Here is a 25,765-nt window from a genome sequence, read left to right on the forward strand (position 1 = left end):
TGCCTAAAGTTTTACCACTGCAGAACAAAGAACTTTATGAAGTCAGGTGAGCTTGTTATTTGTTTTTGAGATAGGAACAAGAGTCAAGCTCTGACAAACAGGGCACCGCACGATGGATAGTCCATTACTCTTTACCACCCCAAAGCTGAAAGACATTTAATAAGGAACATGCAGAAGCTCACTAACCTAGAGGTATGTCCAAGACTGCAGCTCTATGTATAGGTATCCTACACACAGACATTTCTGACTCTGCAACGAACTAAAAATGGGGGTGAAGAGACTTGTGTCAGCTCAAAATCTTGCGATTCTGGGCAAATCATGTATTCTTCCCCCTGCCTATGACAATGAGTTTGTCATTGTGTAATGTAACTGGTGAGCACGTAAAGAGCTCCAATACCATTGGATCGTGTTCATGCTATGGAAAACTGCAAAGCAAAATACAAATAAAAAGTAAAAGCAGCAGCGACGAGGGAGACAGTGGAGGATAGATCAAGTAGAGAAGCAAGATGGGATGAGGAGACGGGCAATTAACGACAGGCGAGGGAGGGAGGAAGCAACAATGATGAGAAACAAAATAAAATACTTAAAGCTGGATCAGCAACAAAAGTGAATGTGTTACTGTGTAATGTGACTTGGGAGCACTTAAAGCGCTCCAATACCATTGGATCGTGTTCGCACTATGGCAAACTACAAAGCAAAAAAATTAATAAATGTCAGAGAAAAAGCAGGTGTGAAGAGGGTATAAGTGGGGTGATGGGGAAGCGGGAGGAGATGGGGAGACAAGAAAGCAATGCCAGGGGAGGGGGTAGAAGCAACAATGAAGGGGGAACAAGAAAGCAGCAATCTTCTGAATGGTTTGGGGAGAGATATGTAAGCAGTAATAACAGTGTAAAAAGATAACAGTATAAAAAGATAACATTGTTTTGCAGGTGGGAGGGGGCAGAGGCAAGAGGAGATGGTGGATGGAGCGAGTGAAAACATGAGTGGTGTGGTCAAACACAATTAAAAAGGTAGCTCCTAAAACTGGAACAGTGGATGGACACAAGTACTTGGTCTATGCTCTAGGGGAGAGCTAAACACAGGAAGAGGAATAACGCATGCAAGCCTTGGAGAAATGGGGACAAAGGATAAGAGTGACGATGGAGCAAGCAATTGGTAAGCCTATGTGCCGGCTGACGCCCACGGACTGAATACTGCACGTTTCTTCAAGAAAGCGCATGCACTGCCTAGTTGAAATGAAAAAACGCTGCCCAGCAATCAAATCTTTCAGAGATATACATAAAACCTCTCTCTTCTTTTATTAGGCTCATTAATTTTGCTTAATTTAACATGATACACATGTTTCTTGAACATAGTGTGGTAGTAAATACCCAGAAAAAGGTAATCACAAAGCATTTTATAGTTGATTTTAAACAGAGAGACAAAAGATATCCATTTTGTAACTGAATTTCACAATGTGTAACAAGGATACCTAGGCTGAAATCCCACCTTCCCCACTAGACCAACTGTGTAACTTAAGGAAAAACACTTTACGGTGTCTCATTTTCCTGGAGCATCAAGTATTGAAATAATTCAATTCAGGAGGAGCACTATACATTTTACTCATATTTAAGAGAGAACAATGTTGCTCCCCATAATATACTGCTAGCCATATATACAGTGCACAGGACAGAGTACATTTCAACTGATTCGACAATGTACAAACGATGACTTTTTATAAATGTTAATATTGTGATATAATAACATGAAGCAAAATGGAAAACATGTTTTGACAGAAAAACATTTTTAAAAGTTATGCTTTATTTTTACATGCCATTCTTTGCATGCTTTGTATGCCAACGCCTCTAAAGTCCTGGCCCTTGCTTTAGGTCTTACGCCCAAGCTAGTCATTCAGCTATGAATGTGCTGACTTGACCACCTGCACCTGGTGCTGATCTCTTGCCAAAGGGATGCATCTGAATCTCATAGTTACATTGTGCTAGAATAAAGCAGAGGACATTCCCATTTGTTCTCAGCAACAAGCAAAAAGCATCCTAGACTTCCACAGTAACCAAAAAGTCTCAGGTCAAATGAAATTTCTGATAGGCTGGAGGTGATAGTCTCCAGTACCAATTATTTCATTCCAGCAGGGAAGAGAAAGATGTACTCTTCCATCTTTAGAGGTAGCTGACGAGAAGAGAAGACTCTCTTGCTCACAGTGTCTATTTTCCCCAATTCTTTGTCCGATAGTGCAGTGGGAGAATAATTAAAACTGACTTTGGTCATAGAAGCCTGAACAATAATGCTCACAGGAGTAAGATATTGCATCAGGAATGCTGCGTCACCTGGAGTAGGTAGGTGTGATCATGAAGTAGAGCAAATCTACTCAGAATCGAACAAGGCTGCGACAAAGCTGCTAAGACTGAATCCGCAGAACTGAATCCCAGTAAGGCTCTCAAGTCAATGGCTGAGGCTGCAAAATCTTTCAAAAGTTTAACCTTAGTCTCCATTGTAGACAACTTTTCATCTAAGATCACATCAGCTCAGCATACTACAACTGCAAAAGAGGTGCTTTCCCCTGTGGAGGACTTCAAGGGAGAATTCAGTTATGTCTCTTGCGAAGTACCTATGCAACTGCCACTTTGGAGATCAACAAGCAACCCTATCAGCATAATGAGGGTGGAGCAAGTGGTCTGCCTCCCCTCATCATTTTCATGATAGGGAACATTCTAAGCCCTAAAGAGCATCAGAATGAAAACCAAACAGGGCCTCCATCCCCCTGCCTCTGAGGAAAGGGGACAGGAGGACAGAAAGAGAGTCACCCTCAGTCTAGGGTTGCCCCTTAGTGATTGTATAACACATTATGGGTTGTTCCCTAGCCAAAGCTGATTCTGAATCCTTAACCAGATGAAGGATGGAATCAACTGGCAGTCTGCAGCAAGGGAATCAAGGTATGAGCCAGCAGAACGGCTGGGTCAGGTTAAGATCTTACACGGTGTTGGACCCACTGGTTGAAGTCTAAGTAGAGACCCCAAGGGATCCTTGGGGCCTGAAGGCACTGCAGAGGGATCTTGAACCATCTTCAGAGTTGAAGCTGGCAATCTGCTGTGGACTCACTAGAAACTTGGGGTACTTAGGCCCCAGAACTGGAATTGAAATTGGACGCTGAATCCAGAGTTAGCCCCTTCGAACAGCAACTATGAGACCTTTTCTGGAGCAGGGGCTTGAGGGAGGCCAAGAGCCTCTCGTGGAATTAAGTTTCTTTTAGACTTGTCCTTCAACTTCATCTTCAAATTACCTGAGGATGCAGAACCGGAAAGTGAAATTTATCAAAGTGAAAGATATCATGACTTGGAGAAGGACTGAACCCGCCTGAGCTCACATACAGAGTATGGCTTCCTGATCAGTAGTACTGGATGCATCAGGAAGCATTTGACGCAGACTTGGCATTGTATTTGCTGCCAAAGAAACAAAGACATAGATTGTGTGGGTTTTTTCAGCTTGCAAAAAGCACAGCAAGTCTTATCCAGTTGAGAATCATTTAAAGTAAGTTTTGGGTACACGTTGAAGGGCGCAGAAACAGTGGACGCGGGCAGAAGTTGTGCCTATATGCAGTTCAAAGCCGTTATGTCCAGAACCAGGGGGTGTTGCGATGGAGACTGGTGGCCCCAACAGGGAAGAATGGGGTTCATTGACAAACCTGTGTTTGTGTCCAGTGCTGGGATAAGAGAGGGACTAACGACGATGACTCAGGTGTGTTGGCAGCGCTGTGTGTAGCCCTCAGTACTGACCGACACAGGGTGTAAGAGGTCAATAAATGGGGCACAGTGACTGAGCTGCTTGTGAGTCCTAGATCTTGTACAGTCTGAGCTACTGCATATCAGTAATGAGGATCAAGGAAATACTTACTAGAGAAAGAGGGAGTCCCCCAGGTCACACCTAAGGTACACTGAAAAAGCTCTACGGGGCTCCAGTGCTGAAACAGCAAGGAGTGCTGTCGTCCTCCACTAAAGTGCATTCCCTAGTGCGTAGATCATAGCTCTAAAATAGGAGGGGCTGCTCTAGACCAGGATGAAGGTGCAGTGTTAGAGCTGTTTGCCCGTATGTCAAAATACTGCAAAGGTAAGATGCACAACAGGTCAAGGTTGAAATGTATTGGTCATGGGAGATGCCATTTCATTAAAACTGGAAGGGTAGCAGTGCTAAATGTTACAGCATGCAATACCAAACAAATAACTTACTGTGAACTGCATTATATAACATGCCTGCCTGCAGCTTACAGTAGGAGAGTGAATCTTCTATACTATGTGACTTCTGAGGATTCTCTTAAGGAACTAATGGGAGAACACGCCTGTGACTTAGTGAGAAATGAAGAACTTGCTTTGTGACGGTGCAGTCTATCCTGTCTGCACTTTTTGCTGCTTGGTGGCAATCCTAGAGTGAAGCAAGTCCCTTCTCGTATGCTTGACTTTAGTGCAGCACACCATTCCCTACTCTGTGCCTGGAAGATCCGTGCATAGGAGCTGTGTCCCTTCTTTGTGCATGGATCTACTGTGAGTCAAAGCACACTCATTCACTTATATATATCAACCCTCAGGAGGCAGCACTACAACCTTCTTCCCTGTATGGGATCCTTGTGAGTCAGACCATTGCCCTTTCTGCTGTAAGGCCATTTTCCTCTGCCTCGTCACCCTGTGAACAACAATGCCTCTGTCTGGCCTTCCGCAGGGCAGAGTAGGACTAGGTCTCTTCTTTATGTAGGTGCCCAGAAGGCAAGAGTAATCTCCATGACAAACTTTCTGCACAGTTGGGTCACACTTCTATGTCTGAACAAGCTGGTTTTAGGAAGCAGCTCCGATCATTAGTACCCCTACTGGGTTGGTGCTGGAATCCATCCTGAGCCATGACGACCAGTAGGGCTAACCAAGAGTTTTGAAAACAATGCAGAATCTAGCCTGCTAACTATTTATTTCATTATTAGTAAAGCAAGCGTCATAGTGCATCTATCTGGAGGGTCAGCATCTTCTGTGTCTTAAAGAGAGGGATCCTTCCGGGGTCTTACTCCAAGGAGTCTATCACTGCACAAGTCTTCAGGAACACATCTTCGGGTGACTCTTCTGCCAGAATCTGCAAAAAGAAGCTTCAGTGAATTAGTGCTTTTGACAATTAGAACAAAAGTGTCCAACTTTTTGACTTCTCTATTAGTCATACAGGTCAAACAGTCAGTGAAGCACGTCCTTTTACAGGTCGGATCCCAGATTGGGGATGTCTGGGTGGGGTGGGGGGATATGAGGTGGCAGAATGACAAACAATATCAAATATAATCTTTAGCCAACTGTATCTATTTTAGATTTTGTAAAGCACAGACCTAATCCTAGCGGCAGCTTGATGGTGGATATATCACAGGCCAGAAATGTGTAATCACGGCAGTAGTAACCAACTGTACAGTATATCTGTGTTGCATTAGACATAAATGTAATGCCCTAACAAATGATGTTGACTGTAGAAAAGTGCTGCTTCTTTGTTATTGTTGATTGTACTTGCAGGGGACACCGTGAGCGTTGTTGTGAACACAGTGATATCCAAAGCACAATTATTTTTCATAGCATGGCAGTCTGCTGATAGCTTATAAGAAAGTCAGATTTGGGGAGGGGTGTGAACCTGGATAACATCTGCATGACTGGGGTTCGCTTAAGATGAGTGTGTGGGTTTGAAGTTCGTTTCTGAAATAAAGGAGGGCATTTTTGAGTGCCAACTAGGCTTGCTGCGTAAAGTGAAAAACACTTGCTTCCTGGTTTATGATGTCCATTTTGGACGTAATAAATTAAGACAGGCAACCAAAGACATCCTTAAGTATCTTTGTCTCAGCCTTAGGCAGAATGTGTCAAGCACAAGACTTGCCCATAAGTGGGTGAACAGGGTACACGATAAAACGATCAATACAAATTTATAAAAATAAAAAAAAAAAAAAAAAAACTTCTATTTCTTAACCATCACACAAAATTGAGAAAAATTGATAAACGAAAACCAAAGAAAAGTAACTGAGTTGTTTTCAATTAAGGTCAATGTGCCCCTTCCCATCCCAGAACCTGAAAAAGCCAATTCCTTTAAGATGGAAAGCGGCTTCCCTCCTTGAGCCATTAATGCCCCCAGGGACCACATTCCCCAGTGCTGGCTCGCAAGCTATGTCGTGCAGAGCTGAACCGCAGGAAACCTGTGTTTACTCTCGATTTGCAAGAGCATTTTTAAATCTGCCGCCAAGCGGGAGCAAACACCACGTCTGCTCACAGTGGGCAGGAGCTTCAAGAATGCTCCTGCCTGCTGGGAGCAAACTTTAGATCTGTTTCCCTGCTCGGATCTAAATTTTGCTCCTGCCAGCAGGAAGCAGTATTAGAAGCTGCTTCCTGCATACAGGAGCAGTTCCGGCTCCCACTGGGTGCAGAGAGCCAGCTGGGGCCGCAAGAGCCTTAGGGTTCCCCCACGACCTCCAAAAGCACTATGCCTGCCGTGGGGTTGCATTTACATTTGGTAATTAAGTATTACTTTATATTTTTTTTTAAACTAGAAATTTAAAGGTTAAAGTAATGTTATAGTTGGGTGTGATAAAAGGATATTTAAAAAGAAAAAACAATCGAAATTCACTGAAAAAAGCTTAAATTAACCTTTGTTTTTTCCAATAAAAAATATATGTATAAACATATATATATATATTTTCACACCAGCTTGACACTTCTGTCAACGACCCAGCACTCACAGGATTTCACAAATCTTCATTTAATAGATGAAACAAACACCAACGCGTTTCGACCTTCACGGTCTTGATCACGGTAATTACTCAGTCCATTAAGTGCCCTATTTATACTATTCATCTCACCATGCCTTTATGTGGCATTCTGGGATATGTCTATATAATACATGATTTTCTGCAATCCCTGCATAAAAACCCGTCTTTCATCTCTTTATAATAGTGACTTGTGCTGCACCCAGTCACCGATTATGAATGAATGATGTGAAAACTCCACTTTAATAACTTATTACATTTGAGTTCCACAGCCAGCAGCAGAGGACAATGACAGGACGAGAACGGAGCATAATTAAAGTAGCTTTTAAAGAACGAAAACTAAATGTTGCTTCTTCTTCTTTTGCTTTGTTTTTCTTGTTGTACAGTGCCAAGCATAAAGTAGATATTTATGGAAACCTGCTTATGTCTGCACTCCTTAGGAAATTTGAGAAAAGTTAGGATTTTTCTGCATATTTGTACTTTGCCCTTTTTAAGAAACAGACTTGTATTAATCTGATTCTAATCTTTTTGCAATATCTAACAGCTTTTTTGATGTTTAATTTTGCATTAGAGATTCTATTTTTATTGTTCGTGTTTGCAAACATGCTCTCTCAAATAAAAGAGCTATGCACCAGGGATTTAAGTGGTTTGTGAGAAAAGTGATGGTGTGACCATGTATTTTATGCCAGGAATATGCTTATTAAAGTTTTAGAGTTCAAACATATGTAATTACATGCTACTCAGAGAAAGAAAAACAAAACAAGCAGAAGAAAGAGAGATTTATGTCAGGACCAGGGGCTTCGGATTTTGCTTCTTTTTCTTTACTGAGAATTTCACAGCAGCCAATCAATAGATCTAAAACTTTAAACTGAATATGCCATGAGCCCACAGACCACTACCTCATCCAATCATAAGGGTCATGTACCCCTATATATGTCAAAATGAACATAGTCCTTCCTCTTTCTTTGCTGCTGCAGCAGCAGTGCTAAGTGACTTAATTTCTTGTATTGATATGTGTGCACGTTATTGTGCCTAATACTGTGCTTCTTATATTGTATTGGTGATGGAGCGGACTCCCAGCTTCTGGTGGAGATTGCCAAGCATTTCTTGCGTCATTGTCTCCAACATCAAATCTCAGTGGCAGCGGAATATATTCTGGGAGTCTAGCTTCCTCGCTTGGATTGGAGACTACATCAATGGGTTTTCCAAAAACTGAAGAAGCTCTGGGGCCCTTGCTTGATCGATCTGTTTGCATCACATCAGAATACTCATCTACCCATCTTTTACTCCTGGAGGCCAGATCCTCTGGCGGCGACCTCCGATGCCTTTCTCCATCAATGGGTCTCCTGTATGCATTTCCCCCCTTCTTGATGATCCAGAGAGTACTCTTGCAGGTTAGTTGACAGACAGCGGATTTGGTCTTAGTGATTTCTCACTGGAAGGCCCAACTTTGGCTTCCTATGGCGATGCCGCTATCCTACGCAATGCCAGTGTGGATTCTTCCCTTTCTGGAACTCCTTTCCCACCTGATGGGTCTTCCTCATCTGTTTGTGTGTCAGGGACTTTTGTCTCTCATGGTGTAGATACTTTCAGGTGAAAGCAAATGCCGGGAGTTTCGCAGGACGCTATGTTCTTTTTGCGCAGTCTTGTGCTCCCTCTACACATAAATGATAAGGGTCAGTTTGGCAATGAAGGGTATGCTGGTGTGACGAACGGAGTGTGGATTCCTTGAAGGCAGGCTTCCATATGATTGTAAATTTCCTTTCAGAACTGTCTAGTCAAGGTCTTACCTATAGGACGATTAATAATTTCCGCACGGCGACTTCTGCTGGGCATCCACGTTTGGATGGTAAACCTGTAGGTGAACATCCACTGGTGTGCAAGGTACTCAGATATTCGTATGGTTTGGCCCCCTCAACCAAAATATTCTTCATTATGGGATTTTGACGTAGATTTATGCTTTCTTAGGTCTTAGCTAGCTAACGATGATCTTACTCGTAAACAGCTGTCTACTAAGCTGACGCTTCTCTTGTGCCTAGTTTCCTGCAGGTGCGTCCAGGATGTACAGACCCTGGATTTAGCAGGTAGAGAAGTTACTTCATTTGGAGTATCATTGATTATTTCAAGACTTACAAAAACTGCAGCGCAATGTATTAGTTATCCCGCCTTTCCTCATCATCAGAAATTGTGTCTGGTTAAATTTCTTAAGGCATATGAGGACTGTACTCGTGACCTGAGGAAAGATTCCGCAGGTCCACTGCTTATTTCTTTACAAAAACCTTTCCATCCAGTCACTTGGGCAACTTTGGGTTAAATTGTTGTTTGTTGAATCTAGAGTAGATGTCTCCATTTCTGGAGCTCATTTTGAGAGAGGAGCTATGGCTTCTAAAGCCTTTTCTACTGGTTCTCGTCTAGAAGACATTATGGTTGCAGTCGATTGGTCTTCTCAGTCCACTTTTAAGGTCTTTTACCATAAACCTATTGTGGATGTGGCATCGATAGTAGTGGATAAACTTTAAACTAGCATAATATGAAGTCTATGGTCCTGACACAGAATAACAATTTTTCAAGCTAACGCATTAAGAATTTTCATTTCTATTTAAGACAAAGAGGCGGGGACTAATCCACAGGATATATTCAAACATTGTTTAAATGGGGTATGTTCATTATTCTGAATGTTCTTTCATGTTATAATGCTTTCTGTGATGCACTGTTTTTATTGTATCCCATTTTTCCTGCCCGTAACTGATCTATCTTTAAGAAATGGATATTACTTTCATGTTTTTTTTCAGGTACAGATGCTAGATCGACTTGCAGCTAGACATCGTGTGGCTGGTAGCTAAACAACTGTTGCTACAAAGGGAGTCCGCCTTCGTCTGTTGGATGACGTTCCTCCTGTGGAGTGGTCATATTGGTTCAGTTATAGCTTCCTGTTTAATTCAGCTTTCAAGGCATTGTGTTGTGGTTCGCAAAGAAAGAGGAAGGACTAAGGTAATTTCGATAGATATAGGGGGACATGACCCTTATGACTGGATGTGAAAGTGGGCTCATTGGATATGCAGTTTACAGTTCTACGTGCATTGATTGGCTGCTGTGAAATTCTCAGTAAAGAAAGAGAAGCACAATACTTGCCTCTGTGTCCTTAATATAACTGAAACTTCTTAATACGTTAGTGTGAAATTTTTTAAATCCATACTTAGTATGTATACATAATAAAGCACTTCCACGTATCGTACATAAGGTGATAAGAAAATAAAACAAACCCGAAAAAGTCCTAATTGAGCAACATAACATTGAACTGTGGAGAAATAAAGTTAGATTCTACTGTAACAGTACATAAAAGTGAATTAAAGAAGCAGTGTACAAACGTAAGGTGTCACTGAGTGTGAATAACGTGCCAAATCAAGTTAAAGGATGTACAATGAAAAATAAAAGTAAATATCACACTAATAAAAATCAGCAAAGGGAGGGAAACCAACAGGAATAAGTGAATAAAGGGAGGGTATGCCATAGAGAATCTGCAAAGGGGGGGTCCTAATTAGATAGTCGCAAGGACAAGACGCAGTATTGTGAGATTCCTGTAAGTGTAAATCCAGAGTGACCCAGATCTTTTAAAAGCTGATGGGGTGACCTGTAGATTTATATTGTGAAGTGAGTGCTATACAAATACGTCATCCACACCCATCAAGTATGAAACAAGACAAAGTTAAAGAGATTTCCAGTTTAAGAGAATAACGTTAATAGCGATTGTCAGTAGTACATCTAGGACCCCAACATCAGTATCAGATATAAGCATACTGAGAGAGGCTGTGTGAGGTCCTAATATTAGGGTAGCAAGATCGAGGGAGAGATTTATTTTGAAAATATTATTAAGCTTGTTTATAATTTGCTCCCAAAAAAGGTCAGAGATTTACTATTAAAGGACATATGCTGAAGGGCACCACGGGTATTTCTGCAAGACCAGCAAACATTAGGGTGTACCAGGTTTAGTTTATGTAATCTGTCGGGGACCAAAATAAAAAGTGGATTGCAAAAGGTTCGGCCTTAGATAGCGAAAGGACAAGCTTGAGTGTGAAGGCCAAATCACATATCCTGTTCCCTTGTTCCAGTGGTAATGGGACCCTTCCCTGATTGTGCAAGTGTGTAGTCCATTTAGCCCCCAGTCGGGGAGGTGTTTTAGTAGACTGTTTTTGTACAAATTTGTAAGTGTGGGAGGCTGTGTGACCTAGTGTTTGCCATTGTACAAGGAGAAGCAGGAGAGCCCGGTGGACCAAGTTTAGTAAGTTTAACTTCGATTTTTAGAAAGTCATAAAAATCTAGAGTTTGTAAATCAAATATATGCTGCAGAGAGGCAAATGATAAGGAGTCACCATCTACAAATACATCTTTAACAAGACCAATGCCTCTTTTAGACCACATAGGACCAATTGGATGGAAATTTGTCACCATTGTTTTCTTTGAATACCATAGGAAGAGTAAGTTGGATTAATGAATGAGACACAGCAGCCTTCTGTCTATTACTTTGAGATTATTAATTGTTGTAAGCACAATATGCTTGAAATGAGTGGTTGGGAGATGATCATTGGATAATATTGCTTGTATAGGGAAGGTAGAGCACAGGTCTCGCTCAAGTAGAAACCAAGGAAGGTACATGAGGGAATGGCTTAAAAGTCATTTTGCTCCTTAGATAGCAAGATCAGCCATTTTGGAGTGGTACCATTTAGGGAAATTCCAGCCTCCATCCATCATGTGTGCTCATATGTAGTTTTTTCAGATACATTCTTGCTTTCTTCTGAGACCACAAACATTTGTAGGTAATTTTAACAATAGATGGAACAAATGATTTAGATATGCGTAATGGGTACATGCTCGAGAGGAAGTTGAGTAACACAGTAACCATCATCTTTATGGTTTCTAACCTACCCCACCATAAAATGTTCTTTGGAGACCAAGAAGAAAGAAGAATTTAATTTTTAAAGATGGTTATTTGTTCATTGTGGGCAACAGATTCAGATAGGTTCTCATTAAACCATATGCCTAAATACGTGATGAACTTAAGCTGCCAGTGTCGACCCATACAATTAACGGATGCTGGGAGACATAGCTGGTTGAGAGGAAGTACCTCTGATTTATCTTTATTTAGCGTCTCTAGACGTTAGAGCAATATTGAATAGTGTTAACAATACCAGGAGTGGCCACATCTATTTCTTCAGCAAGAATTTAATTACTTACCTCTAACTCCAGTTCTCCAACATAGGTATCTTTTATGTATCTTCACATGCTTGAATTATTGTTGTCAGGGTGGGAATCCCCAGTACAGTAACACAGCAGTATACAGTGTAAAATATACAGCATACTATATACAGTTCAAAAAAGGCCATAGGCCTAAAACAGCATAGAATCCTTAGTAGCACATCCACCTCATTTGAAAGAACCCAAACATCAGCCAATGAGGTGGAAGCTTAAGCTCTCCTATTCCCCCTAGAGGCCACCGCATGGCTTGTGCGAGGGAGTTCCCTGTCGGAGCTCTCCTCTAACCTTTCAGTGAACCTGGAATTGTTACTATATTGGCCTGTCCGATCAGAACACTTTCACAATGTAACACTACAGGATGTAGTCCCACTGCTACAACAGCAAGATTTTATGGCAACACTGGATCTAAAAGATGCGTATTTTCACATACCCATCCATCCAGCTCACAGAAAATATCTCAGATTTGTAATACAAGGAAAACATTACCAGTTCAAAGTGTTACCTTTCGGGATAACAACAGCTCCCAGAGTATTTACAAAATGCGTTGCCGTAGTCGCAGCATACATAAGGAGACAACATATACATGTCTTTCCATATCTCGACAACTGGCTAATACAAGCCAACACTCAAAAACAGTGCCAACATCATACACATTATGTAATAAACACCCTACACACACACACACACACACACACACTAGGGTTCTCAATAAATTACCAAAAATCGCACCTACAACCAGCACAAATTCAGCAGTATTTAGGAGCCACATTAAAAACCCAAAGAGCACTTGCAAGCCCAAGTCCACAAAGGGTGCAATCGTTCCACTGCATATTGTCAAAAATCCCGCAAACCAACAGTACACAGTCAAGTTTGTCATGAAACTGTTGGGCATGATGGCATCATGCATTGCCATTGTCCCAAACGCAAGATTAAACATGCGGTCCTTACAACAGTGCCTTGCAAATCAATGGTCGCAGGGACATGGTGATCTTCAAGATCTAGTGTTGATAGACCGCCAAACACACATATCGCTTCAGTGATGGAATACCACAATTTTAAACAAAAGACGGCCATTTCAAGACCCTGTGCCTCACGCCATTCTTACAACAGATGCATCAATGATTGGATGGGGAGCACATCTCAACAATCACAACATTCAGGGACAATGGGACAACAAACAAAAACAACTTCACATAAATCACTTAGAACTGCTAGCAGTATCCCTAGCACTAAGAGCTTTTCAACCTCTTCTTGTTCACAAACACATTCTTATCAGAACAGACAATATGACAACAATGTACTACTTAAACAAACAAGGAGGAACCCACTCATCTCAACTTTGCCTTTTAGCACAAAATGTTTGGCATTGGGCAATTCACAACAACATACACCTGGTAGCTCAATATATTCCAGGGATTCACAATCAATTAGCAGACAGCCTCAGCTGAGATCATCAACAAACACACAAATGGGAAATTCACCCCCAAGTGCTTCACAAATACTTTTGCCAGTGGGGAACACCAGACATAGATCTGTTCGCCACCAACCACAACGCAAAATGCCAAAACTTTGCGTCCAGGTACCCACACCCTTGATCGAAGGGCAATGCACTATGGATCAACTGGTCAGGGATATTTGCTTATGCTTTTCCCCCTCTCCCGCTCATTCCATTTCTGGTCAACAAACTGCGTCAAAACAAACTCAAACTCATACTTATAGCACCAACGTGGGCACGTCAACCATGGTACACCACATTGCTAGACCTGTCACTAGTACCACACATCAAACTTCCAAACAGGCCGGACCCGTTGACACAAAACAAACAACAGATCAGGCACCCCAATCCAGCAATACTCAATCTGGCTCCTGAAATCTTAGAGTTTGGATATCTACATCTTCCACCAGAATGTATGGAAGTGATTAAACAAGCAAGAAAACCTACCACCAGGCAGTGTTATGCAAACAAATGGAAAAGATTTGTTTTCTACTGCCAAGCCAAACACATAACACCCCTGGACGCAACCATACAAGACACTGGTGGTCATTACGACCTTGGCAGTCTTTTTGAAAGGCCGCTGAGGAACCGCCGTTCTGAAGACCGCCAGTGCAGGCGGTTTTCCGCTCGGCAAATTATGACTGCTGGCAGCCCTCCGTCCTTTTTCGGTCGGAGAGCCGCCAGCAGCCATACTGGCGGTCGGCAGGGAAGTGGAGGTTGATCCACCTCCACCACCCCGTCATCAGAACACTGCCCACCGAATCACGTTCCATGGTTCGGCGTGGCGGTGTTCTGGTGACGGGGTGGTGGAGGTGGAGCAGCCCCATTGGATCCCGTCCCCTCCTGGAGGATCAACGGACAAGGTAAGTTGATCGTCCGTTAGGGGGGGTGTGTGTGTTGTGTGCGTGCATGGGGTGTGCGTGGGAGTATGTAGAGGGGGTGTGAGTGCGTGTATGCATGCGGGGGTGTTGTGTGTTAGAAAATGAATGTATGTATGTGTGCGTGTATGTCTGTATGTAGGTGTGCGTGTATGACTGTGTGTGTGTCTGTTGGCATGTTTGTTGGCATGTGTGCAGGTATGTGTGTTGGTGGTGTCTGTATGCGTGTAGGGTGGGGGTGTGCTCCGATGTTGGGGGTGGGGAGGGGGGTCCTTCCACCTTTGGAGGGTGGCAGGGGTATGGGGGGAGGACTCGGGGTGGAGGTGGGGGGTGGTGGAGACCCCTATGAGTGCCAGGGAAGGAATTCCCTGGCACTGATAGTGCTTACCGCCATGGATTTCATGGCGGTTCCCAACCCCACGAAATCCATGGCGGTCAGCAGGGTCCTGATACCGCCGGCGGTCTTGTGACGGCCGCCGGGCTGGAGACCGAAGTCTCCAGCCCAGCGGTCTTCTCCGCCCTGGCAGTCAGAATGGAGAATTGGTAGATGACCATGGCGGTAACCACCATGGTCATAATTCCATTTTTTGTTTACCGCCAGCCTGTTGGCGGTAATTCTGCCACTTCTCCACTGTCCGCCAGGGTCATAATGAGGGCCATTGTAGGTTATTTATAGCATCTACAAAAAGCAAATTTAGCTTTTTCATCCATTGTAGGAAGGTAGCCTCTTTCTAGCCTTGTTACCCCCACTTTTGGCCTGTTTGTGAGTATATGTTAGGGTGTTTTTACTGTCTCACTGGTATCCTGCTAGCCATGGCCCAGTGCTCATAGTGAAAACCCTATGTTGTCAGTGTGGTTGATGTGTGTCACTGGGATCCTGCTAGCCAGGACTCCAGTGCTCATACGTTTGTGGCCTACATGTGTTCCCTGTGTGGTGCCTAACTGTATCACTGAGGCCCTGCTAACCAGAACCTCAGTGTTTATGCGCTCTCTGCAGGCTAGTGACTAATTTTACCAATTCTCATTGGCACACTGGAACACCCTTACAATTCCCTTGTATATGGTACCTAGGTACCCAGGGTATTGGGGTTCCAGGAGATCCCTATGGGCTGCAGCATTTATTTTGCCACCCATAGGGAGCTCAGACAATTCTTACACAGGACTGCCACTGCAGCCTGAGTGAAATAACGTCCATGTTATTTCACAGCCATTTTTCACTGCACATAAGTAACTTATAAGTCACCTATATGTCTAACCCTCACTTAGTGAAGGTTAGGTGCCAAGTTACTTAGTGTGTGGGCACCCTGGCACTAGCCAAGGTGCCCCCACATTGTTCAGGGCAAATTCCCCGGACTTTGTGAGTGCGGGGACACCATTACACGTGTGCACTACATATAGGTCAATACCTATATGTAACGTCACAATGGTAACTCTGAACATGGCCATGTAACATGTCTAGGATCATGGAATTGTCACCCCAATATCATTCTGGTATTGGGGGACAATTCCATGCATCCCCGGGTCTCTAGCACAGAACCCAGGTACTGCCAAACTGCCTTTCTGGGGTCTACACTGCAGCTGCTGCTGCTTCCAACCCCTCATACAGGTTTCTGCCCCCCTGGGGCCTAGGCAGCTCAGTCCCAGGAAGGCAGAACAAAGGATTTCCTCGGAGAGAGGGTGTGACACCCTCTCCCTTTGGAAATAGGTGTGAAGGGCTGGGGAGGAGTAGCCTCCCCCAGCCTCTGGAAATGCTTTGATGGGCACAGATGGTGCCCATCTCTGCATAAGCCAGTCTACACCGGTTCAGGGATCCCCCAGCCCTGCTCTGGCGCAAAACTGGACAAAGGAAAGGGGAGTGACCACTCCCCTGACCTGCACCTTGCAGGGGAGGTGCCCAGTGCTCCTCCAGTGTGTCCCAGACCTCTGCCATCTTGGATTCAGAGGTGTTGGGGCACAATGGACAGCTCTGAGTGGCCAGTGCCAGCAGGGTGACGTCAGAGAACCCTCCTGATAGGTGCTTACCTGTTTCAGTAGCCAAGCCTCCTTTCTTAGTAGCCAAACCTCCTTTTTTTGGCTATTTAGGGTCTCTCCTCTGGGCTATTCCTCAGCTAACGAATGCAAGAGCTCACCAGAGTTCCTCTGCACTTCCCTCTTCGACTTCTGCCAAGTATCGACCGCTGACTGCTCCAGGATTCCTGCAAAACAGCAAAAAAATAGCAAGACGACTACTAGCAACATTGTAGCGCCTCATCCTGCCGGCTTTCTCGACTGTTTCCTGGTGGTGCATACTCTGAGGGCTGTCTGCCTTCACCCTGCTCTGGAAGCCAAGAAGAAATCTCCCGTGGGTCGACGGAATCTCCCCCCTGCCAATGTAGGCACCAAACTTCTGCATCACCGGTTCTCTGGGTCTCCTCTCATCCTGACGAGCGTGGTCCCTGGGACACAGGAACTGGGTCCAAGTGTCTCCCACAGTCCAGTGGCCCTTCTGCCCAAATTTGCTGGAGGTAAGTCCTTGCCTTCCCATGCCAGACAGCAAACATGTGTACTGCGTGATTTGCAGCTGCTCCGGCTTCTGTGCACTCTTCCAGGACTTCCTTTGTGCACAGCCTAGCCTGGGTCCCCAGCACTCCGTCCTGCATTGCCCAACTCGCTGAGTTGGACTCTGACGTGGTGGGACCCTCCTTTGTGACTCTGAGTCGACCGCTGTCCTCAGGTCTTCTAAGTGCCTGTTCCGGTACTTCTGCGGGTGCTGCCAGCTTCTGCGGGGGCTCCCTGAGTTGCTGAGCGCCCCCCCACCTCTGTCTCCTCCTCCAAGGGGCGACATCCTGGTCCTTCCTGGGCCCTAGCAGCACCCAAAATCCTCAACCGCGACTCTTGCAGCTAGCAAGGCTTGTTTGTGGTATTTCTGCGTGGAAACACTTCTGCAACCTTCAGCACGCCGTGGGACATCTTCTCACCAAAGGGGAGGTTCCTAGCACCATCCGTTGTTGCAGAATCTTTGGCTTCTTCCACCCGGAGGCAGCCCTTTTGCACCTTCATCCGGGGTTTAGTGGGCTCCTACCCCTCCTGGACACTTGCATGACTCTTGGACTTCCCCTTCCTTTACAGGTCCTCAGGTCCAAGAATCCCGTCTTCAGTGTTTTGCTGCTGCTTGTGGTTCTTGCAGAATCCCCTATCACGACTATTCTGTCTTTCTGGGGTAGTAGGGTAACTTTAATCCTAATTTTCAGGGTCTTGGAGTGGGGTATCCTGGACACCCTTACTGTTTTCTTACAGTCCCAGCGACCCTCTACAACCTCCTATAGGTCTGAGGTCCATTCGTGATTCGCATTCCACTTTTGGAGTTTATGGTTTATGTTGCCCCTAGACCTATGTCTACCTATTGCATCCTATTGTGATTCTACATTGTTTGCACTACTTTTCTTACTGTTACTTACCTGTTTTTGGTCTGTGTACATATAATTTGTGTATATTACTTACCTCCTAAGTGAGGGTATCCTCTGAGATATTTTTGGCATATTGTCACTAAAATAAAGTACCTTTATTTTTAGTAACTCTGAGTATTGTGTTTTCTTATGCTATTGTGCTATATGATATAAGTGGTATAGTAGGAGCTTTGCATGTCTCCTAGTTCAGCCTAAGCTGCTTTGCCATAGCTACCTCTAACAGCCTAAGCTGCTAGAAACACCTCTATTCTACTACTAAGGGATAACTGGACCTGGCACAAGGTGTAAGTACCACAAGGTACCCACTATAAGCCAGGCCACCCTCCTACATCCATTAAAATACATCTCACAGCAATTTCTACTTATTTGCAAAATATACAAAACAAATCTCTATTTGGAGTGCCTGTCCTCAAAGCTTTCATGGAGGGTCTAAAACGTATCATACCTCTAAGAACGCCACCAGTACCTTTGTGGAATCTTAATATTGTACTCACACGACTCATGGGTCCACCCTTTGAACCCATGCACTCCTGTCAATTTCAATTCCTAACACGGAAAGTAGCATTCCTAGTGGCAATCACTTCATTACGAAGAGTTAGTGAAATACAAGCATTCACTATTGAACAACCCTTTATACACGTACACAAACATAAGATAGTACTTCGCACAAACCCTAAATTCCTACCTAAAGTCATCTCACCGTTTTATTTCAATCAAACAGTGGAACTTCCAGTCTTCTTCCCACAGCCAGACTCAGTGGCAGAGAGAGCACTACAAACATTAGATATTAAAAGAGCTTTAATGTATTACATTGACAGAACAAAATCATTCAGAAAGACTAAACAGCTATTTGTTGCATTCCAAAAACCCCATACTGGCAATCCTATATCAAAACAAGGCATAGCAAGATGGATAGTGAAATGTATCCAAACTTGTTAACTAAAGGCTTAAAGACAGCTGTTAATAACACCAAAAGCACATTCCACTACGAAAAAAGGAGCAACAATGGCATTTCTAGGAAAGATACCAATGACAGAAATCTGTAAAGCAGCCACTTGGTCAACACCCTATACATTTACCAAACATTACTGTGTAGATGTGTTAGCAACACAACAAGCCACAGTAGGACAGGCTGTACTAAGAACACTATTTCAAACAACTTCAACTCCTACAGGCTGACCACCGCTTAGGGGAGGAGAACTGCTTTATAGTCCATGCATAGCATGTGTATCTGCAGCTACACATGCCATCGAACGGAAAATGTCACTTACCCAGTGTACATCTGTTCGTGGCATGTTCCGCTGCAGATTCACATGCGCCCTCCCTCCTCCTCGGGAGCCTGTAGCCGTTTAAGTCACATTTAAATTTGTACATATGTATATACATCTCTATTCCACTGCAATGGACATCTATTTATTTACACTCTATCACTCCTACCTTACCCTCTGCGGGAAAACAATCTAAGATGGAGTTGATGCCCATGCACAATGGAGCCGAAAAGGATGAGTCACTCGGTCCCGTGACTCGAAAAGACTTCTTCAAAGAAAAACAACTTCTAACACTCCGAACCCAACACTACATGGCAGGACCTGTGCATACCATGTGAATCTGCAGCAGAACATGCCACGAACAGATGTACACTGGGCAAGTGACATCTTATATATATATATATATATATATATATATATATATATATATATATATATATATATATATATATATATAGATATTGTGTGTGTATAACATACAGCTCAGTGGGTAACCAGTGTTTTTAGAGGACTGCTTAATCTACTCTGTGGTTTTAAACTGTGATGGAAAGTGTGTGTAGCACTTGTTTTTTGGCTTGAAAAAGTGATTAGTTTAACCCCTTTGCTGCCAGGCCTTTTCCCCCTCCTGTGCAGAGCCTTTTTTTGGCTATTTGGGGCAGTTCGCGCTTAGGCCCTCATAACAAGCTACCCACGCCAAACTTGTGTCCTTTTTTTCCAACATCCTAGGGGTTCTAGAGGTACCCAGACTTAATGGGTTCCCTTGAAGGAGGCCAAGAAATTAGCCAAAATACAGTGAAAATTTCGTTTTTTTCAAAAAAATTGGAAAAATGGCTGCAGAAGAAGGCTTGTGGTTTTTCCCCTGAAAATGGCATCAACAAAGGGTTTGCGGTGCTAAAATCACCAGCTTCCCAGCTTTCAGGAACAGGCAGACTTGAATCAGAAAACCCAATTTTTCAACACAAATTTGGCATTTTACTGGGACATACCCCATTTTTACTATTTTTTGTGCTTTCAGCCTCCTTCCAGTTAGTGACAAAAATGGGCGTGAAACCAATGCTGGATCCCAGACACCTAAACATTTCTGAAAAGTAGACAAAATTCTGAATTCAGCAAAGGGTCATTTGTGTAGATCCTACAAGGGTTTCCTACAGAAAATAACAACTGAAAAAGAAAAATATTGAAATTGAGGTGAAAAAAACATAATTTTTTTTCTACGTTTTACTCTGTAACTTTTTCCTGCAATGTCAGATTTTCAAAAGCAATATACTGTTACGTCTGCTGGACTCCTCTGATTGCGGGGATATATAGGGCTTGTAGGTTCATCAAGAACCTTAGGTACCCAGAGCCAATAAATGAGCTGCACCCTGCAGTGCGTTTTCATTCTATACCGGGTATACAGCAATTCATTTGCTGAAATATAAAGAGTGAACAATAGCTATCATCAAACCTTCGTATTTCCAAAAAGGGCACAAGATAAGGTGTTGAGGAGCAGTGGTTATTTGCACATCTCTGAATTCCGGGGTGACCATACTAGCATGTGAATTACAGGGCATTTCTCAAATAGATGTCTTTTTTACACACTCTCTTATATTTGGAAGGAAAAAATGTAGAGAAAGACAAGGGGCAATAACACTTGTTGTGCTAATCTATGTTCCCCCAAGTCTCCCGATAAAAATGATACCTCACTTTTGTGGGTAGGCCTAGCGCCCTCGACAGGAAATTCCCCAAAACGCAACGTGGACACATCACATTTTTTTAAAGAAAACAGAGGTGTTTTTTGCAAAGTGCCTACCCGTAGATTTTGGCCTCTAGCTCAGCCGGCACCTAGGGAAACCTACCAAACCTGTGCATTTTTGAAAACTAGAGACCTATGGGAATCCAAGATGGGGTGACTTGTGGGGCTCTGACCAGGTTCTGTTACCCAGAATCCTTTGCAAACCTCAAAACTTGGCTAAAAAAACACATTTTCCTCCCATTTTGGTGACAGAATGTTCCGGAATCAGAGAGGAGCCACAAATTTCCTTCCACCAGACGTTCCCCCAAGTCTCCCGATAAAAATGGTACCTCACTTGTGTGGGTAGGCCTAGCGCCCGCGACAGGAAATGCCCCAAAACGCAACGTGGACCATTCACATTTTTTTAAAGAAAACAGAGGTGTTTTTTTGCAAAGTGCCTACCTGTAGATTTTGGCCTCTAGCTCAGCCGGCACCTAGGGAAACCTACCAAACCTGTGCATTTTTTTAAACTAGAGACCTAGGGGAATCCAAGATGGGGTGACCTGTGGGGCTCTGACCAGGTTCTGTTACCCAGAATCCTTTGCAAACCTCAAAATTTGGCTTAAAAAACATGTTTTCCTCATATTTCGGTGACAGAAAGTTCTGGAATCTGAGAGGAGGCACAAATTTCCTTCCAGCCAGCGTTCCCCCAAGTCTCCCGATCAAAATGATACCTCACTTGTGTGGGTAGGCCTAGCGCCCGTGACAGGAAACGCCCCAAAACACAACATGGACACATCACATTTTTTTAAAGAAAACAGGTGTTTTTTGCAAAGTGCCTACCTGTAGATTTTGGCCTCTAGCTCAGCCGGCACCTAGGGTAACCTACCAAACCTGTGCATTTTTGAAAACTAGAGACCTAGGGGAATCCAAGATGGGGTGACTTGTGGGGCTCTGACCAGGTTCTGTTACCCAGAATCCTTTGCAAACCTCAAAATTTGGAGAAAAAAAAACACATTTTCCTCACATTTCGGTGACAGAAAGTTCTGGAATCTGAGAGGAGCCACAAATTTCCTTCCACCCAGCGTTCCCCCAAGTCTCCCGATAAAAATGATACCTCACTTGTGTGGGTAGGTCTAGCGCCCGCGATAGGAAATGCCCCAAAACGCACCATGCACACATTACATTTTTTGAAAGAAAACAGGTGTTTTTTGCAAAGTACCTACCTGTAGATTTTGGCCTCTAGCTCAGCCGGCACCTAGGGAAACCTACCAAACCTGTGCATTTTTTTAAACTGGAGACCTAGGGGAATCCAAGATGCGGTGATTTGTAGGGCTCTGACCAGGTTCTGTTACCCAAAATCCTTTGCAAACCTCAAAATTTGGCTAAAAAAACAAGTTTTCCTCACATTTCGGTGACTGAAAGTTCTGGAATCTGAGAGGAGGCACAAATTTCCTTCCACCCAGCGTTCCCCCAAGTCTCCCGATAAAAATGATACCTCACTTGTGTGGGTAGGCCTAGCGCCCGTGACAGGAAACGCCCCAAAATACAATGTGGACACATCACATTTTTTTAAAGAAAACAGAGGTGTTTTTTGCAAAGTGCCTACCTGTAGATTTTGGCCTCTTGCTCAGCCGGCACCTAGGGAAACCTACCAAACCTGTGCATTTCTGAAAATTAGAGACCTAGGGGAATCCAAGATGGGGAGACTTGTGGGGCTCTGACCAGGTTCTGTTACCCAGAATCCTTTGCAAACCTCAAAATTTGGCAAAAAAAAAACATTTTCCTCACATTTCGGTGACAGAAAGTTCTGGAATCTGAGAGGAGCCACAAATTTCCTTCCACCCAGCGTTCCCCCAAGTCTCCCGATAAAAATGATATCTCACTTGTGTGGGTAGGCCTAGCGCCCGCGACAGGAAATGGCCCAAAACACAAAGTGGACTCATCACATTTTTTCATAGAAAACAGTGCCTACCTGTGGATTTTGGCCTCTAGCTCAGCCGGCACCTAGGGAAACCAAGCAAACCAGCGCATTTTTTAAAACTAGACACCCAGGGGAATCCAAGATGGGGTGACTTGTGGGGCTCTGACCAGGTTCTGTTACCCAGAATCCTTTGCAAACCTCAAAATTTGGCTAAAAAACACGTTTTCCTCACATTTCGGTGACAGAAAGTTCTGGAATCTGAGAGGAGCCACAAATTTCCTTCCACCCAGTGTGCCCCCAAGTCTCCCGATAAAAATGATACCTCAACACAAAAACAAAAATTGCCCTGGCGCCTAGAGGTTTCTGCCCCCCCTGGGGCAGATCAGCCTAATAACAATAGGCCGATCTGCCCCCAGGGGGGCAGAAATGGCCTAAAATAAATGTGCCCCCCCACCCTTCCCCCGGGTGCGACCCTTGCCTACGGGGTCGCTCCCCCTGCGTGACATTGGCGCCAAAAAAAAAATCCCCGGTGCCAAGTGGTTTCTGCCCCCCTTGGGGGTAGATTGGCGTAGCAAAAATCGGCCGATCTGATCGGCAGATATGGTCTAAATACAATTGGCCCCCCATGGGAGCGACCCTTGCCTATTGGGTCGCTCCCCATCTCTAAAAAAAAAAAAATCAATTTTTTTTTGCCCTGGCGCCTAGAGGTTTCTGCCTCCCCCGGGGGCAGATCCGCCTAATAACAATAGGCCGATCTGCCTCCGGGGGGCAGTAATGGCCTAAAATAAATTTGCCCCCCCACCCCCTCCTGTGAGCGACCCTTGCCTACGGGATCACTCCCCCGTGTGACATTGGCGCCAAAAAAAAAATCCCAGGTGCCTAGTGGTTTCTGCCCCCTTGGGGGCAGATTGACCCAAAATCGGCCAATCTGACCCCAAGGGGGGCAGAAATACTCTAAATACAATTTGCCCCCCAGGGGAGCGACCCTTGCCAAATGGGTCGCTCCCCATCTCTAAAAATTTTTTTTTAAAAAGAATAAAATTTGCCCTGGCGCCTAGAGGTTTCTAATAACAATAGGCCGATCTGCCCCCAGGGGGGCAGAAATGGCCTAAAATAAATTTGCCCCCCTAAGCCCCCCCCTGGGAGCGACCCTTGCCTACGGGGTCGCTCCCCCTGCGTGACATTGGCGCCAAAAAAAAAATCCCCGGTGCCTAGTGGTTTCTGCCCCCCTTGGGGGTAGATTGGCGTAGCAAAAATCGGCCGATCTGACCCCAAAGGGGGCAGAAATGGCATAAATACAATTTTCCCCTCCAGGGGAGCGACCCTTGTCCAAGGGGTCCTTCTCCATCTGTAAAACAAAAAAAGCCCCGGTGCCTAGTGGTTTCTGCCCCCCTTGGGGGCAGATCGGCCTAATCAAAATAGGCTGATCTACCCCCCAGGGGGGCAGAAATGGCCTAAAATAATTTCCCCCCCAGGGGAACGACCCTTGCCTAAGGGGTCGCTCCCCTTGCATGAAATTCACGAAAAAAAAAAAAAAAATCCCTGGTGTCTAATAGGCCAATCTACCCCCAAGGGGGGCAGAAATGGCCGAAATATAATTTGCCCCCTAGGGGAGCGACCCTTGCCTAAGGGGTCGCTCCCCACCTAAAAAAGAACCAAAAAAAAAACAAAAAGAAAAAAAAAACAATTATCCCTGGTGCCTAGAGGTTTCTGCCCCCAGGGGGTGCAGAAAAGGCCTTCCCAAAAAAATGCCACCCCTGGGAGCGACCCTTGCCCAAGGAGTCGCTCCCTTATGTCCATTAAAAAACAAAACAAAAAAAATCCCTGGTGTCTAGTGGGGTTTCAAAAGCCGGATTGCAAGCAATCTGGCTTTTGAAACGCTGGGAGAGACTTCAAAGGGAAGGAAATACATTTCCTTCCCTTTGAAGCCTCTTCGGGCCTCCATCACATGATTGAAAGAGAAATTCTGAGCATTGCGATGGGGGAGACCCTGTGACAAATCAGCGCGCGCTTGCGCGCTGACGTCACAGGGGGGGTGGGGGGTCAGGTCAGGGGTGGAAAGGGAAGGGCTTCCCCTTCTATCCCTGACTTGGGGGGGTGGGGGGGAACCCCACAGAGGGAGCGCTAGCGCTCCCTCTGGGCTCTGTGACCAGGACGTAATGGTTACGTCCTGGGCACAGCAGCACTGTGCCTCAGGACGTAACCATTACGTCCTGGGCACAGAACCGGTTAAGTGTGTGAAAAGAAGTATTTCAGTGGCTTCAAAACTGTCCCTTACCTGAAAAGTAGAAGCAGGAAGCTAGGAAGTGTAGATTGTGCTGTCTGTATCTCAAGAGACTCTGAACAGAGGAGCACCTCCCTGCCCCCTACCACAGCAGCCTGGGCTTACAGTCACTTCCTGTTATATAAGTCTTTATTGGTTGTTGCGTCTGTTGCTGTGACTGGTTGCTAGGACTAGGATTTCTACTGGACTAAGGGCTTAGGGTTTGAGTTATGATTGGCTGTTAGGGTTCTGATCGGCTACTAGGGCTAGGGTTTCTACTGGACTAAGGGTTTAGGGTTTAAGTTTGCACTGGCTGTTCGGGCTAGGGTTCTGATTGGTTAACAGGGCTAGGCATACTATTGGACTTAGAGTTTGGGTTTTGATTGGCTAATAGAGCTAGGGCTGTGATTGGTTAATAGGGTGAGGTCTCCTATTGGCTCTAGGGTTAGGTTTCTGATTGGTTAGGGCTAGGTTCCATTGGCCCACAGGGCTAAGTAAGCCTAAGTTTAGGGATGTTTCAGCCCAGGCGTTGAGGTCAAGGGCAGAGAGGATAAGTGCAGTTGCCTGTTTGAGCCAGATCGGGCCTAGGGCCAGAGATGCTGCCCAATTTTCCATCTACCGGCTACCACCTTAAACCCGCCACATCTGCCAACATCCAAACACAATATCAGCAAAGGCATTCTACTCATGCACCACAAACAAACCTCATAGAGATTTCAATGTCAACAACTACAATACCCCACATCTATACACCTGTCTACCCC

At 44.6% G+C, this 25,765-nt stretch overlaps 1 protein-coding gene across 1 annotated transcript in view; it reads right to left on the reverse strand.

Moving 5' to 3' along the window:
* Nucleotides 1-1,262: 1,262 nt before the first annotated feature.
* Nucleotides 1,263-25,765, reverse strand: part of LOC138294069 (adenylate kinase isoenzyme 1-like) — a 381,272-nt gene continuing 356,769 nt past the window's right edge. The window contains exon 4 of the mRNA XM_069233309.1: nucleotides 1,263-5,106. Coding sequence (XP_069089410.1) covers nucleotides 5,038-5,106 — 69 coding nt within the window. The 3' untranslated portion in view covers nucleotides 1,263-5,037. The remainder of the gene's footprint in view (nucleotides 5,107-25,765) is intronic.

Source organism: Pleurodeles waltl, chromosome 4_2 (assembly GCF_031143425.1).
Source record: "Pleurodeles waltl isolate 20211129_DDA chromosome 4_2, aPleWal1.hap1.20221129, whole genome shotgun sequence".
NCBI classification, from domain to species: Eukaryota; Metazoa; Chordata; class Amphibia; order Caudata; family Salamandridae; genus Pleurodeles; species Pleurodeles waltl.